Genomic DNA, 15,939 nt, shown 5'->3' on the forward strand with positions numbered 1-15,939 from the left:
CTGCACGAGCCTATGGTGGTAAAGCCCGCCAGAATGGGTGGGGTCATCTGGCTATATAAGCGGCACATTGCTATAGGATCCTCAGATTATTCTCCTTCAGCGACGACTACTAGATCTTCGCTCTAGGAGACTACAAAGCCTTCGCCCGTGATCAAGCCTCGCAGCGGATGGAGAGACCCCTTCCTGCTCAGCCATTCTCTCCGATTCACGGTCTCCGGTTCAAAAACCTTCCCTCTCTGTCTACTACACATAGTTCTTGGGGCTGGGGCATGAATTTCTAACTAAAGTCAGTTGTCAAACGTAAAGTCAACATAAAATGTATAAGCACTGTTCTTCATCAAAATGTAAGAATAAAAAAAAAAAAAAACTTTTACTATTACTATGAAAATAAACACTTTTTTTCCCAGCTCACCTTACCAATCAAAATAAGGTATGAAACTGCAAATGGTCAAAGAGTGGAGGTTCTTAAGCTTGGTTTTAGGAGGTCAAACAAAATATTTAAACTTTTTTTTTTCTTCACAAAAAATGTATAAAATACAATATACTACTACTACTACTAATACACCAGAGCAGGGATAATTAAGGCAAGCTAAAATCTTCCATATATTAATCTTTTGTTTATAAGGCCTAGTTAGTTTGGGACCAAATGATAATTGATCTTCTTGTATTTCCCTTAATTGAAGAAAATTATTTGTTTGGTCATGTTCTTCCTGACATTTTTCATCCTTGAATACCTCATTCACTCTGAAATGAATCATATTATGGAAGCAAAATATTAATTTCATGTTGACTTAAAAAAGTTATTTAATGCTTTGACAGCTGACCACCTATAAAATACACTAAATGTTTCTCATATATTCTCCATCTCTATCTTGTCTCACACACTTACTCGTAAGTGCCTCTACACCTAAAATGCTGCTGCAGGTTGTCAGAGTTTATACCATTTTGTATATTACTTTCACATCAATCATCAAGCTGGAAAGGCTTGCAAATGGCAAAGAGTGGAGGTTCTTTAAGCTGGTTTTAGGAGGTCAAACAAAATATTTAAACTTTTTTTTTTCTTCACAAAAAATTTATAAAATACAATATACTACTACTACTACTAATACACCAGAGCAGGGATAATTAAGGCAAGCTAAAATCTTCCATATATTAATCTTTTGTTTATAAGGCCTAGTTAGTTTGGGACCAAATGATAATTGATCTTCTTGTATTTCCCTTAATTGAAGAAAATTATTTGTTTGGTCATGTTCTTCCTGACATTTTTCATCCTTGAATACCTCATTCACTCTGAAATGAATCATATTATGGAAGCAAAATATTAATTTCATGTTGACTTAAAAAAGTTATTTAATGCTTTGACAGCTGACCACCTATAAAATACACTAAATGTTTCTCATATATTCTCCATCTCTATCTTGTCTCACACACTTACTCGTAAGTGCCTCTACACCTAAAATGCTGCTGCAGGTTGTCAGAGTTTATACCATTTTGTATATTACTTTCACATCAATCATCAAGCTGGAAAGGCTGCATTTTGCCAGTTTTTAAACTTCACTTTTCTTTTAAAGAACTTACTGACTTAAGTCGTAAGGTTGGACCACTCTGGGAAAAGTACCTAGGTATTGATATTTTATTGGGCTTGAACACTGGTGGGGTCTGTAGTGCTTTGGCTTCCTCTCACCTAACTCACCCAGTGACACCTGAAGTAACTTTGTCAACTAACTTCTCACACTTTAAACAAGGTACACAATGTGACTGAGTCTCATCCTCCCTTTGTGAGTGGCATAGTAGCATTGGCCCAGGTCTTGACTGGTTTGTGTTCTGTGAGTTTGAGCTTGTGACAAATTGCCACACAATGTGTACAGACACTATTGGTTAACTGTATTTGCATCTCTTATGTGATATCTAAAGCCTCAATTACGTAAATGGAAATATTCTGCTTTTCATTGATTTACAGGGTGCACGGAAGTGCATATATGACACTTGATGGACACTAAATACAATACAAAGCTACAGTACCAGAGTCCAAAATTAATACTCAAAAGTGTCAAATGCCTTTGCCGTGAAACATATAGGCTGGCTTGGTTTAAGAATGATGCCGATTTGTGAGCCATTCAATTTTAAATGTAAATAGTCTACTAATGAAAACTTTTGTCATAATTCAAATGTCCTCAGACTTTATATAAAAGTAAAATGTATATATTACATAATTAATATATTAGATTATACGTTTTTATATTTTTCTGCAGAACTCCATGTGGCAATACTATATGTGTCCTATATTTTAATCCATTAAAATATGAGGAAATATGAGGGAAAAAATCCTCACCACAGTAGGTCTCCACTGAGAGACACAGATTGGCTCATCCTGTATGTGTTGCTTTGAGTGACATAATGACCTACGCTGTTCGGTCATTAGTGTGCTTGGAAAAGGTATATATATATATATATAAAGGATAAATTTGCGATTTTCAATCAGCGTTGTACTGTTTCAATTTAATGGGGAAAATAAACTAGGTGCAGGTAACATGGTGACACATTTTGCGTTTACGTACACTACAGACATTGTAACAATATGAAACTGGTAGAAAATCTGTGAAGTTCTTTAATAAAAAAGTAATGAAAGTACAATTTCCTGGGCCTATAAAAAATATTTATTGCGGGTTGGTTTTCTCAACTGACTCACCAAGTGGGGCATTAAGTTAAATTTAGACCATGTACATTACTATGCAAAGTGCAGCATGCAGAGCTACAAACAACATTTGTTAGAACTAAGCAAGTTTCTACTGAGCAAGTGGTTTTTGGTGTTTACAGAAGATTAGAGATGTTTACAGACTGAGACATTTATGAAATATTATGCCATTTTCTAAACATACAACAGCTTCTGCTGTTTACATTATATGCAGACACATCTATTTACTTATATTTATTTGTTTATTTAAATCAAAGGTTAATATAATCATCACATATGCTGTTTTATGGAGGAAATTCCTATCCAAAGCCTATCCAACCAGTGGCCCAATGCGGCCTGTTTGACATTTTCAGTGGCCCACAGTTAAATAGCCTAAAATTATGTATTTAGATATATTAGATGTAACAAATTTTAGAACATGACAAGTACACGTCTCCAAAAATTCTTTCTTTATGACTTTTTTTTTCATGGACATTTTTTTTACGCACTTCTGTTATGCTGTAAGATGCCTGCCATACGTCCACTTGTTGTTGAAGTCAAATACACCTTTCCTTGTTTTTATAGTGAAGTTCAGTTTGAAGCCAAACATAAAAAACACCCACTGGAAACCCACAGTTCAGTCAGTTGAGGGGAATTAAATGCTCACTGCACCTGCATGAGACAAATGCGTCATGGGCGCCAGTTTACTCATGTGCTGAAAGATGTGCAGTTGTAATTGATGGTGTCTTCTCTCCCCCTTCCCCCAGAGAAAAAGAGTACGGTACTCTGAGCTGGACTTTGAGGTAAGACCCCATCCCCATCTGTCCTTAGACTGGTGTTTGTGCTTCTGTCCAACATTTTCTAGAGATTTTTCAATGGACTCATACAGGAGCCAATGATAATTGCCACTCTGGTGCTTGTTTCCCCCATCATGCATTTAAGTATTAGCAACAGTCCTATCCATGGCCGAACTGCTCAGTGTTTCACATACCTTGATTTCTTAGGGTTTTTTTTGGCATTGTTTCAAAATAGGGTGACCACATATCACACTTTGAAATATATATGATAAAATTTAAATGTACATGTGTGATGTTTAATATAAAGTATATATTATCTTAATAGAGTGTGTATGTACATATAGTTCTGCTCATATGTTTACATCCCCCTAGTGGAATATGAAAGAAGTTAATAATTTTAACAAAATACAAGGGATCATAAAAATTGTGTTATTTATTTAGTACTGTCTTGAATTAGCTGTTTTACATAACAGATGTTTACATATAATACACAAGACATAATAACTGATATTATATGTATACAAATGAATTTCAAATATTTACACCCTTACTACTGAGTTGTTACCTAGATGATCAACAGTTGAGTTTGTCACTGGTTTGTCCTAAACCAAGGGTGTCCAAACTCAGCTCTGGAGCGCCACTGTCCTGCAGAGTTTAGCTCAAACTTGCCTCAACACACCTGCCCTCAGTGTTTCACATACCTTGATTTCTTAGGGTTTTTTTTGGCATTGTTTCAAAATAGGGTGACCACATATCACACTTTGAAATATATATGATAAAATTTAAATGTACATGTGTGATGTTTAATATAAAGTATATATTATCTTAATAGAGTGTGTATGTACATATAGTTCTGCTCATATGTTTACATCCCCCTAGTGGAATATGAAAGAAGTTAATAATTTTAACAAACTAAAAGGGATCATAAAAATTGTGTTATTTATTTAGTACTGTCTTGAATTAGCTGTTTTACATAACAGATGTTTACATACAATACACAAGACATAATAACTGATATTATATTTATACAAATGAATTTCAAATATTTACACCCTTACTACTGAGTTGTTACCTAGATGATCAACAGTTGAGTTTGTCACTGGTTTGTCCTAAACCAAGGGTGTCCAAACTCAGCTCTGGAGCGCCACTGTCCTGCAGAGTTTGGCTCAAACTTGCCTCAACACACCTGCCTGGAAGCCCTCCAAGACTGAGTTTGGGCACCCCTGTTCTAGTATGTCTAGTGAGACATTGATTAGCTGGTTCAGGAGTGTTTATTTGGGGTTGGAGCTAAACTCTGCAGGACAGTTGCTCTCCAGGAGCAGGATTGGACACCCCTGTCCTAAACAGTTAAACCACCCACTGTTCTGTTGAAAAATCCTCCAGGTTCTGCACATTCTTTGGTTTTGTAGCATTTTCTGCATATTCGAACCCTTTCCAACAGTGAATGTATGATTTTGAGATCCATCTGTTCACACCAAGGACAGTTGATGGAGTAATACACAACTACTGTATTACAAAAGGTCAAAACATTCACTGATGCTCAAGAAGGCATCATACTGCATTAAGAGTTAGGGGTGTAAACTTTTGAACAAAATGATAATTTGTCAATTTTGTTTAAAATGACCTTATGATTAACATTTACATGGTGTTTCATGGACATCATTAGTTTAACAGTAGATTTAAAATGACTTTAAACAGTCTTGGCAGTTCATAGATGTGAAGTTGATGAATAATTATAATTTACAGCACTCCTGCAGTTCAAATTCAGTGTAAATATTGCGTAGCAATAGCTATGCTCAGTGAATTCAGAAAATGTTCTACATTTAGCATTTCACAAATCTGGTCACCCGATTTCAATGACATCTTTGATATGTCATCACAAAGTGTGCTGTATAATGACTCCATACAAGCAGGATGTGCTTCTGAATACGGAAGGATCAAGGCTGCAGAAACACTGAACCAGTGTAGAGCTCTGTAAGTGTTGAGTGAGTGGTATTATTGTGTATGAAAGAGAAAGACGGCATAATGAGACGAGTAGAGACTGCACGTGTATGACTGGGGCAGCCTGGAGGGCACCTCCATGGAATGATCAACTGGCAGGATCCAGCAAATCTCCAGTCTAAAACATGCCAATCCATTTTCTTCAGAACACACTTGTGTGCTTTTAAACCAGCTGTTCTTCAATTATGTTTGAAAGCTTAAGTGAAATTATGACTGGATATTTGCTCTCCAGTATGGAGGCTTCTTCTCAAACAGAGGTATGTCTTGTTACTAACGCATTCAGATGCTTTTAGAGCTTCATAACCTTTTCCATCCTAGTCAGTGCTGCATGAGATGATCTCCCTCCTGTCCCGATAAGCAAATTTGAGGTTGACAGTCGACTAAAATAATGTTTCATGATTGAGATAATCATTTTTGTTGCTACAAGGATCTATTTCGAAAAGTTAATTCGCTGAAACATACCTATAAATACATAATAATATGTAGTGCATTTCGTTTTAATGCATTAAATTCCTCTTGAAACCAAAAACAAAATAATATTTGACTAAAATGTGTATTGCTCTGGTGCGAAAAAAAAAAAAAAAAGCAGGCAGTCAGTCTCCCAGTCTCCCAGCCTGGTTAAAATGATCTGTTTGCTGGTTTGGCATTTGTGGCACTTGTTTGCTGGTCAGACTGGATTTTTGTGTGTTTCTGTGTTCCGGTACTCATATTTCGGCAAGTTCTTAGAATTCACACTGAGCAGAATGAAGTTAAATGGGTGAATGTTCTAAATTAAATGCCATAAAATGTATATGTTTTATAAATGTATATATTTAACCTTGGTAGCCCTAAAATAAATGAGAATTGTTATATAACCATTTATAGAAACACAAATAAAATGCAAAATTCCATTATTTCTCAGAAATCAACCCTAGTACATGGATGCTTACATTTGCAGGTTGGAGCTCCATGTCAGCTCTGCGTGAACACCAGCTGTGACTACAAAACAGCCCAGCCAGCTTCCAACCACCTCCAATTAAAGGGGTCATATGATGTTGCTAAAAATAACATTATTTGGTGTAATGAAATGTATCGACGAGACAAAAACATTAAAACCCATTATAAATTATAAGGATTATAATGACTAATACTATCTTTTTACGCGTTGCATTGCATCGCGCCGCGTAAACATAAAACCATGTCTGCATTTGTGATCAGAGAAATGACAAACTACAAACGCTATTCTACACTGCTCAAAACTCGCCTTTGGATATTGTCCTCTTTTGGAAGGCCAAACAAAGTAGTTTCGCTTTCACAACGGAATTGGTGGAAGTGTCTGTCAGTAAGAAATGACACTGACCAGAGAGCTTTAACATTGTTTAATACCCATCAGAACCAATCCGTTTACTACTCAATCAGAGCACCACCCTTCGAGAGGTTGAGTGTTCGTAGTCATCCTAGTTTTGCGGTTTAACACCGGTAGCCGTTGACCCAGCTCCTCCCTGGCCTGCCCTTTCTTATTTTTGCTTTTGTTTCTTTTTGTTTTTTGTTTGTTTGTTTTTTTCCCCTTCCTTACAGAAAGTGATGCACACTCGCAAAAGACACTCAGAGCTCTACCATGAACTCAACCACTCCACCAAGTTCCACACCATAGACAGGTATAACAGGGACCCTGCCATGTCCTCCTTCAAGGTAAGACCCCTTTAACCTGCGACCCCACACTGATACCCATCCCTGATACGCTCAAATCGTACACCACTCTATAAGCTCCACTTTAAGTGAAATAATCTTGTCCTGTGTTTTCTAAAAGTCCTGCATAATTGCGTCACAACGTCGGTAATGTATTACCATGCTCACATGCTGCAGGAGTTTTAAAGCAATAGTAACTGGAGCACTAAATTGATTACTTGAATTACTAATAATAGTTACATAAATAATTTGTTACTGCAGAAAACTTATTGTTTTAATGTTGTATTAATGTATTTAATTCCTTTTAACTTTAGCTTTAAAATAGCTGTGATTAAAATTCATAAACATTTTAATATTAAATATGATGCAAATGCATATGCTAGCTTATAAATGAAAAATAAATACATAGTTTCTATCACAATTTATTCACTCTCATGTTGTTTTAAACCTGTATGACTTTTTCTGACTTTTAATATAAGGACAAACATTTTTTTAAATATATTTTATGTTTCACAGAAGAAAGAAAAGCATGCATGCTTGGAACGACGTGAGTGTGAATAAATGATAACAGAATTTTCATTTTTGGGTGAAATATCTCTTTAAAAGTAAAAAAAAAAATGATGGGGAGTAAACAAGTTTGTATTTTGGTACTTGGATTTAAAAAAAAAAAATTTGAAATCCACCTGGTGTTTGGAAAAACTCATCTTTATCAGTGCATGCACTGCTTCCCATTTCTCCAAGCCTTGTGTTTTGTAAGCTAATTAGTACAGTATTAATAGTTGGATCATATTCAGTCTCCTTCCATTAAGCTTCTCAAAGTACACCTGCCTGCTCTCCTATCTGCTTTCCCTGGAAATAGCTGACTGTTCATCTTTGCATTAGCTAGACTGCTGAATCTTTAATGTTCTATTAGTGGAAGGAATATTGCAAACATCCATACGCCAGTGTCCAGAGGCTTTTGTCATTAAGATTTAAAAACAAATACCCTGCGGAAAATTACCTGCCCGCAATTTGTGACAAGTGTATACTTTGGTGGCATTTGCCACATGCTCACTCATTTTTCATTTGGATCATGCTGTCTGCAGCTTCAATTACAGCCTATTTCAGCCCATTAGATCCTTGTGCTGCATTACTTTTCACCAGAGGCGTGTCCTGTGGTGGCCCTGGCCACCTGAGTGATTTGATTGGTCACCCCAAAATTCTAAACTGTGATTGGCCATCTCTTAAGTTATCAGTGAAGATGGATTATGTTTCTTGACAATGAGTCTGTACATGGGCCACTCCAGTCAAAAAGGTCTGGACACACCACTACTGGATAACTTCAGACAAGCATTAGCGGTTCATGTTCTTATATTACAGAGAATCAATCTCTTTCTAACTGCTTTTCAAATGCTGACAGTATTGATGAATCATGATGCTTTTAGCATTTGCCTTTCAAATCCCAGCGGGACAGCAACTGTAGAATAATTCTTTTGATTTCATTCCACAGGTTTGATTATATTGACAATGCTATAATTACAGCGATAATGGGCAGGAGAGTTTGAAAAAAATGAAATTTCACATTCATAATTATTATAATAACCCAGTGCCTAAGACAATCAATTATTTGGATTTCTTCTTTAGGTCAGGACTGGTGTGAGAGTGATTTTCCACTGAATGTGATCGCATAAAGATGTGGTTTTCAAATATGTATGAACATAACTATAATCTAAAAGACAAGTGCACTTTACACAGTTACCTTTCACAGGTGCACTTTTACAGTTTGTTTGGATCCTACATTACTTTCTCTAAAGAACAGTCTACCTCATGAAACCACATCTACCTCAAAAAGTATCACGTTATAACAGCAAATCTGTGCTAAAAAGTGCCATGCCAGTGGTCATTAAACCCTTCTAACAATCTGGCCGACTTCACAGGTTCCTCCTCCACCTCCTCCACGACAATCTGAGCCTTTAACACGGAAAATGAGCTACGTTTACAAAGAGAGCCAATGTAAGCATGTCAACCAAACTCTGTATTCCCAACCCCATGTGGTAGGGCCCTGGTTTATAGATGCTCTCATTGGTGCAGTGTAAACCCTCATTTGTAGAGTTAAGTGGTGTAGAGGACTAAATGTTAGGTTGATTTTTTTTTTCCCGTTAACTCAGCGTGGAATAATCCATTCAGTGTTGTGATATACTGTTGTAAATCTCACAGCCTTGTGCTGTCATTGTGCTTGTGCTGGTGCTATTTTAAACCCTTTATTTTTTTTTTAAACCAAACTGTACATATAAATTCTTATAAACCACAAAAACTTTCAATTTATTAAAATTAGTTTTAAAACATCATAAACACAAAAAACGTAATGTGGCCACAAATCTGCATTAAAGTGAGAACAACCTGTTTGGTATACGGTAAGCAAGCACATACTGTTCTAGCAACAAGGTAATACTTACGATATTAGAAGTTAATTTGGTCAGAAACGTGTGTGGGCTGTTAAAGAGATGAGTGCACATTTGGGAAAAATCTAAGCCATTTTTCGCCTCCTGACTTATTGTAGACTTTCCTTTTATCCCATTTGATCATTCTAACAGCTGGTGAGGAAAGTGAGCTTAGTGGGGTCTCTTAACACATCCAAATGCCCCCTTCCAGACACTGTCCATTTCTTCTAATCATCTTTCTCTCTCTATTTCCCTCCTATATGCGCTGACTTCAATCTTTCGGGGTTCGCTTCATCTTGTTCTTTTTTTTCTACGGGGACAGTGGAGACGCCTTAGTCACTTGCAGTCCGTTAAATTGCTTGTGTTAGTGCGAATGGAGCTTGATGCAGTTTGAAAGGCAGTTAACCTCTAAGTGAAGATGCTAGCGGGGCCAATTGCTGTAGCGGAGGCACCCCATATGGTCCCAAATGGATGAAGGACTAGTACCCTGTGTTCAATCTATTCATGCTAATGGGGATCCTACAAATGAACACAGCGGGGAACTTGAGAGCAGAGGAAGGCAGCAGTCTGGCTCTTGAAATATGTATTAGCTGAAAACTTCTGCTCTTACACCCACTGAGTGTTTTATGAAAGAGTAAACATCATAAATGCATGCACGGAGTTAGCAATAATGTAAGATTTGAACAATCCCCTAAACTTAACTTAGGCACATAACCGGCATAATGTATTCTATGGACATGACTGATGCTTTAAATCATGTAGTTGTTACATTTCTATGCATTTTTCTTATAAAGGACATATAAAAAAATGTTGAGGGTAAAATTTGTGATTTATTATTTTTTAAATAAAAAGCATAAATTGCCATATAAATTACAATTGAATTCTATATAATACTCATCAAGGAAATGCATGAACTTTTACAGTAAATTATTAAAATAAAAAATTTAATTGTTTTTGTAAATAAAAACATGAGCCACAATTTAAATATTGTATGGAAAAAGTTTTTTTTTCCCTTAATCTTTTGTAATGAGTTCTGTACATTAGGGATTTTTTTTCCCCCTGCAAATAATTCAACCACAGTTTTTTAAACGGAAATAAATTTATAGAGCAGAGACCAGAATATCCTAAAGTCTTCTGGTAAAATACATTATGGCTAACTCATCTGTAATCTGGAAAACATTGCTGGCTTTTTTTATAAAAAATATATTTGCAGCTAAAATATTTATCCTACTTAAGTCAAGTCACCTACTTAAAATATGTCTAGGTGTTAAAGGCCTTCATCTGCAATTAGAAAGTTCAATCTGGCATTATTACATTTCGTGAGCCCTATCAAATAGTACTATTCAAACTGCTTTCTAGTAAAAATGGCTCATTAAAACTTTCAAAACCCTATAGCACTGATAATATATAGTATCAGTAGTACAGTGGTTTCATGAATCTAATATTGTAATTGTCGTGCTTTAAAGGTTATGCTCTGAACGTTTATCAGTACTCTTGGTGTGTGTGTGTGTGTGTGTGTGTGTGATTATAAGTACACATTAGTGCGCATCTGTGAGTGTTTAGCTATTCTTAGCATGTTTGGTTATGCCTCATTGAAACTGTTTCCCTGCAGGTGAGTTGAATTATTGGTATCTGAGCCCAACTGTGAAGTTCAGGTGTTTGAGACAATTTGCTACTTTGAGGACGAGTAGCATATGTATGTTTTCACCCATGTCGATTTTCTCTCATAATAGTTTCCTCATTTACTAGAGCTTCATCCCTCTCGGGTATTAAATGAATAACTGATTTTTTGCCATCTTGTATTTGCCTTTTGTCCACACAGAATTTTCTTTGTGGAGTATTGTGTTGACTGAACTTGAAGCAGATGCACCATCAAATAGCTTAATGAAGGGGCTTAAGCTGGGATGGGACTCTTACACACTCATACACACACAGCCAAATGCTAATTTGCAGTCTGTGCCAATTAAGACGTAATTAGTGAGATATGTCATGTCTGCAGATTTCACCATGTAGGACTGTGTTCCTGCTGTATTGTAGCTCAGCTCATATCTGGATCGTGGTATAGAAGGGATCATCTTAATTTCTGTGACAGTTTTGTGTCTATTTTGCCCTTTTGTGTTTTTTTTTCTAACATTGAACTGAGTAGAATAGATTACAGACTATTAGCAGAGCTGACATAATGCAGTATAACTCAGCAATGGCTGTCATGGCAGAGAGACCAGATAAGGCTTTTAGCGCATTATCCTTTATACATAATGTATGACTTTATAATGGAGGGAACTCAGAGATCATGTATGCAATGAAGGTGACCGTATACATCAACATTTATTGTGGTTATCTGATTATAGTTAATACAATATAGAAGTTATGATACATATACCACTGAAACAAACAGCCTAATCTGTACATTATCCCATAATTCTGGCCTTTTATTCTGGTTTGGAGACCCCAAAGCTCACTGATATCTCTTTTGTCCTGTAATGTATAAATGTACAGGGGAGAATTCATTAAGATTGCATCATTATTTGCACAATGCTGCTAGTGTTGTTTCAGCAAATGTACACTAAAGAAATTATGCTAATTAAATTTAACATTTATGATATCTCTTTTGTCCTGTAATGTATAAATGTACAGGGGAGAATTCATTAAGATTGCATCATTTATTTGCACAATGCTGCTAGTGTTGTTTCAGCAAATGTACACTAAAGAAATTATGCTAATTAAATTTAACATTTAATGCAAACATGCCTAAAAAATGTGGTGTTCAACACAATTTGCATGACACTATTGTATCTTTTGAAAGGTTTTCAGTGTCATATTGTGGACAATGCAGTAGACTATACTGCAATCTGGCATACTTTACCTGGACTAGTTTTATCACTCCAATCCAGACACCTCAATTGGCTTTAGTGTTTAGGCTTTAGAATGCTAAAATTATATAAATAGCCAGTTATAATGCTCTTCTCCATTATTTAAATTTTAATTAATTACTGCTACCAAATTGGCAAAACTAAGATTATTTAGTGAATTCACCCCAAACACTCATCTCTGACAAAGGCCTTGTCGTTCTATTCTGCTTCTTGTTCTGTGTTTCATACCCACATTGTTTTACTTGATCCACTATTTTTTTTCTTTCTTTATATATTGCTTATTATTTTGTGTATTGATGCATTTTGTTTTTGTCATAATGCACTGCTGCCTGTCTTTGTCTTTCCTTGGTTTGAAACTACATGTTTTTTGTCATAGTTTGACTGTAGCCAGACAGTCAGCAGACCCAAGGGCGACAAACAGAAAAAAGGTAACAGAAAAAAAAATCTCATCCAGAGAGCAGCGTGTGTGTGAGCCATAGAGTCATAGAGTGTTTCTTTTTGTCCTTTCCACCCTATAGTTTCCATAGAAACTTCTAGGCCAGTACAGAACTCCCACAGCAACTAATCTTGCTCTCCCCCACTGCCCTGCTGCTGTAGACACTGCTCCTTTCACATCTTTCCTTTGTTTCATTGTGCAACAGCCGACTTCTTCTCTGACCTGTGCTTTCTCATTTGTGTGGTGGACACAGACTGTAGGTTGTGGTCACTGCTGTGTTGCTGTACCTTCCTTTCTGTCAGCTCAAACGTATTACTAGTTCTCGAATCCCCAAAGTGTCTTTGTGTAGAAGGGGAGAAACAGTTGTTAACTCTGTAAAAACGTAAATTGGTGAATCTTTCTTGGGTAAAAAGAAAAAGAAAAAAAAAACTGACTTTGGTGGGCAAAAAGATTGAAAAATGCGAGATGGAATTGATGACTAAATGTTATGAAGGAAGAGATGAGGAAAATCAAAGGAGTGATTCAAATATCATTTTCAGAAATCATTTTCATATACCTCATCGATGGTCTAGGGTAGCGCAGACTATATGTGTTCTTGCTGATGTGCATTCCTGCCCATCACTACTTTCAGAAAAGGGAGGAAGGAAAGAGAGAATGAGGGAGTGACATCCATTCTTAAAGTCTTTAAGAATCCTCTATAGGGACTAGCTAGAAAATTAAAGACAGAGTTGCTCTTTTCAAAAATGTAGTGAGTTGCCTACCAAGACAGCATTTTAAGGGCTTATAGGTGTACTCCTGATGTGAAAGCTATTTCAAATGGTAGGCAGCAACATTATCCTGCCTCCTAATATTTCTCATTTTGGATAATTTCTGAGGCAGCATGATATATATCCTTTGCAAAGCAAGGAATGAAGCTCATAATTGTAAGTGAAGTGACATTTATAGTATGGCTGAAATGCACTACACAGCTTTCTAAACAAATTCTAAAACAATAGTAATCCTAAACTTGCTGACTTTGTTTACAGAGAAAAACTGGGCATCATACACTAAATGACCTCCAACTGAATGGAATTAAATTTGGAGTATATGCCCACTATGCAATATTCTCCTTTATTTTTCTTTTCTCCCATCCTCATTTTTATTGCAACAGAGGGAAAAGCGATGGAACATTTCGTCTGCCGGAGGTGAAAAGAATTCTTCGAGTGTAAGTAGAAAAGGCCTGACAAGGAGAGATGGAGAAAGCTAGAGGAAGTGAAGGAGGGTTGTTGGGAGCGAAGCGATCGGGAGGAAGAGAGATGGAGGGGAAAGGAAATACGCAAGAGCAGCACAATCGCGTTAGCATTCTCTTAGGAATAAAGTCGGGCTCCTCTTCAACATTAACAACACTTCTGCTCGACAAAATGTTCCTTCTTCAGAGTTTAGCATGCAAATTGGCTGCCAGATTATGCTTTTTGTATCCATTTTGCCAACTGTCAGCCTGTTACATTGGGTGAATTATAATCAGGCTGCTGTCGACCCCTTGTGGATGGTAACTTGCTTACACAAGCCTGCAAATGCAAATCAGATTTTTTTTTTAGGTTGTAAATGAGAGCCAAAAGAAAAGATGTCCAGTTTGCTCTCTACTCAATAATAACGTCACAATGTGCATGTGTGAATTTAGTGTGTGTGTGTGTGTGTGTGTGTGTGTCTTGATATTTTCATTTCCATGGTAACCAGCCAACCCACCCTTGAGTTTAAGCATCTCCCTTCACAAACACTCACGAACAAGAGGTAGGCGGAGAAACTTATTCTCAGTCATACCACAGACGAGTCATTTACGTGGTGTTTTCCAATCTCCCCGATCTGTCACACATGCAATCAGTGGGCATTTGAGCTGAGGGGGAGCCGACAGGAACCCTGAAATTGATCGCCTCAGACGTTTCCAAATATGCAGGTTCATACATCTCATTTTCGGGGAAGTTGGGAATAGATTTGAGAGGAGGGGAACTGCAAGATGAGTTTGTCAGGTCTCAACAAAGTCCCCTTCGAGTGGTCTGTCTCTCATTTATATATATATATATATATATATATATATATGTATGTATGTAAAAACGCAGCACAGACCACCACTAATACCGATGAGTGAGCCGCTCCATATGTTGTATACACCAGTCGAAATGTAGCAAGGCTATAAGGCCATTTAGTCTTTATGCTGCTGTCGAAACATGCATTCAGGCACATTAAATGCGAATTACAAATGCCCAAGCACATTTCCATTAGTTACGTTCCAGATGAGATCAAATTTAGTTTTTCAGCTTATGATGCTCTTGGCATGTCTAAAAACTACTATGGTAGTGATGGATTCTGCCAGAACACCATAGATATGGGTTATTTTGTTATAGCACTGTAAAATTAAAATACATTTATTTTTTTGTATAAACAAATATAGTTTTTGTTTTTATAGCGGTGGCTGACCCCAAATGTGTATGTAGTGTGAATAAGTGTGTATATAATATATTTTAATTTATTATATATATTTTTTTTTTTAACTGTTCATGTTTTATATCCGTAATATTTGATCAAAAGTAGAGTAAAAAGAGTAATATTGTGAAATATTATTACAATTAAAATAACTCTTTTTTTATTTTATTGTTATGATATAAAATGTCATTTATTCCTTTGATGGTAAAGATTCATTTTCAGCAGTCATTACTTCAGTCTTCAGTGTCACATGATCCTTCAGAAATCATTCTAAAATGCTGATTTGCTGCTCAATAAATATTTATTAATATTACCCATGTTGAAAACAGTTGAGCAGCTTAATTTTTTAAAAATAATTCTTTGATAAATAGAAAGTTCAAAGGAACAGCATTTAGGCCTATTTGAAATAGAAATCTTCTATAGCATTATAAATGTCTATACTGTAACTTTTAATCAATTTAATGCATCCTTGCTGAATATAAGTATTAGTTTATATTAAATACTTATTATAATATTAATAAAACAAAAAATATATTTTGAACCCATCGCTTTTGAACAATAGTCTATATAACTTACGGTTAGCCACCACTTAAATTATTTTATTTTATTATTA

At 36.1% G+C, this 15,939-nt stretch overlaps 1 protein-coding gene across 1 annotated transcript in view; it reads left to right on the forward strand.

Annotated features, from left to right (window-relative positions):
* The window catches only part of LOC107712761 (adhesion G protein-coupled receptor B2-like), a 135,432-nt gene that overhangs the window by 117,100 nt on the left and 2,393 nt on the right, over positions 1–15,939 (forward strand). Inside the window, exons 21-23 of the mRNA XM_016518099.1 lie at positions 3,442–3,477; positions 7,030–7,143; positions 14,017–14,070. Coding sequence (XP_016373585.1) covers positions 3,442–3,477; positions 7,030–7,143; positions 14,017–14,070 — 204 coding nt within the window. The remainder of the gene's footprint in view (positions 1–3,441; positions 3,478–7,029; positions 7,144–14,016; positions 14,071–15,939) is intronic.

Source organism: Sinocyclocheilus rhinocerous, unplaced genomic scaffold (genome assembly GCF_001515625.1).
Source record: "Sinocyclocheilus rhinocerous isolate Xijiao unplaced genomic scaffold, SAMN03320098_v1.1 scaffold1590, whole genome shotgun sequence".
Classification (NCBI taxonomy): Eukaryota; Metazoa; Chordata; class Actinopteri; order Cypriniformes; family Cyprinidae; genus Sinocyclocheilus; species Sinocyclocheilus rhinocerous.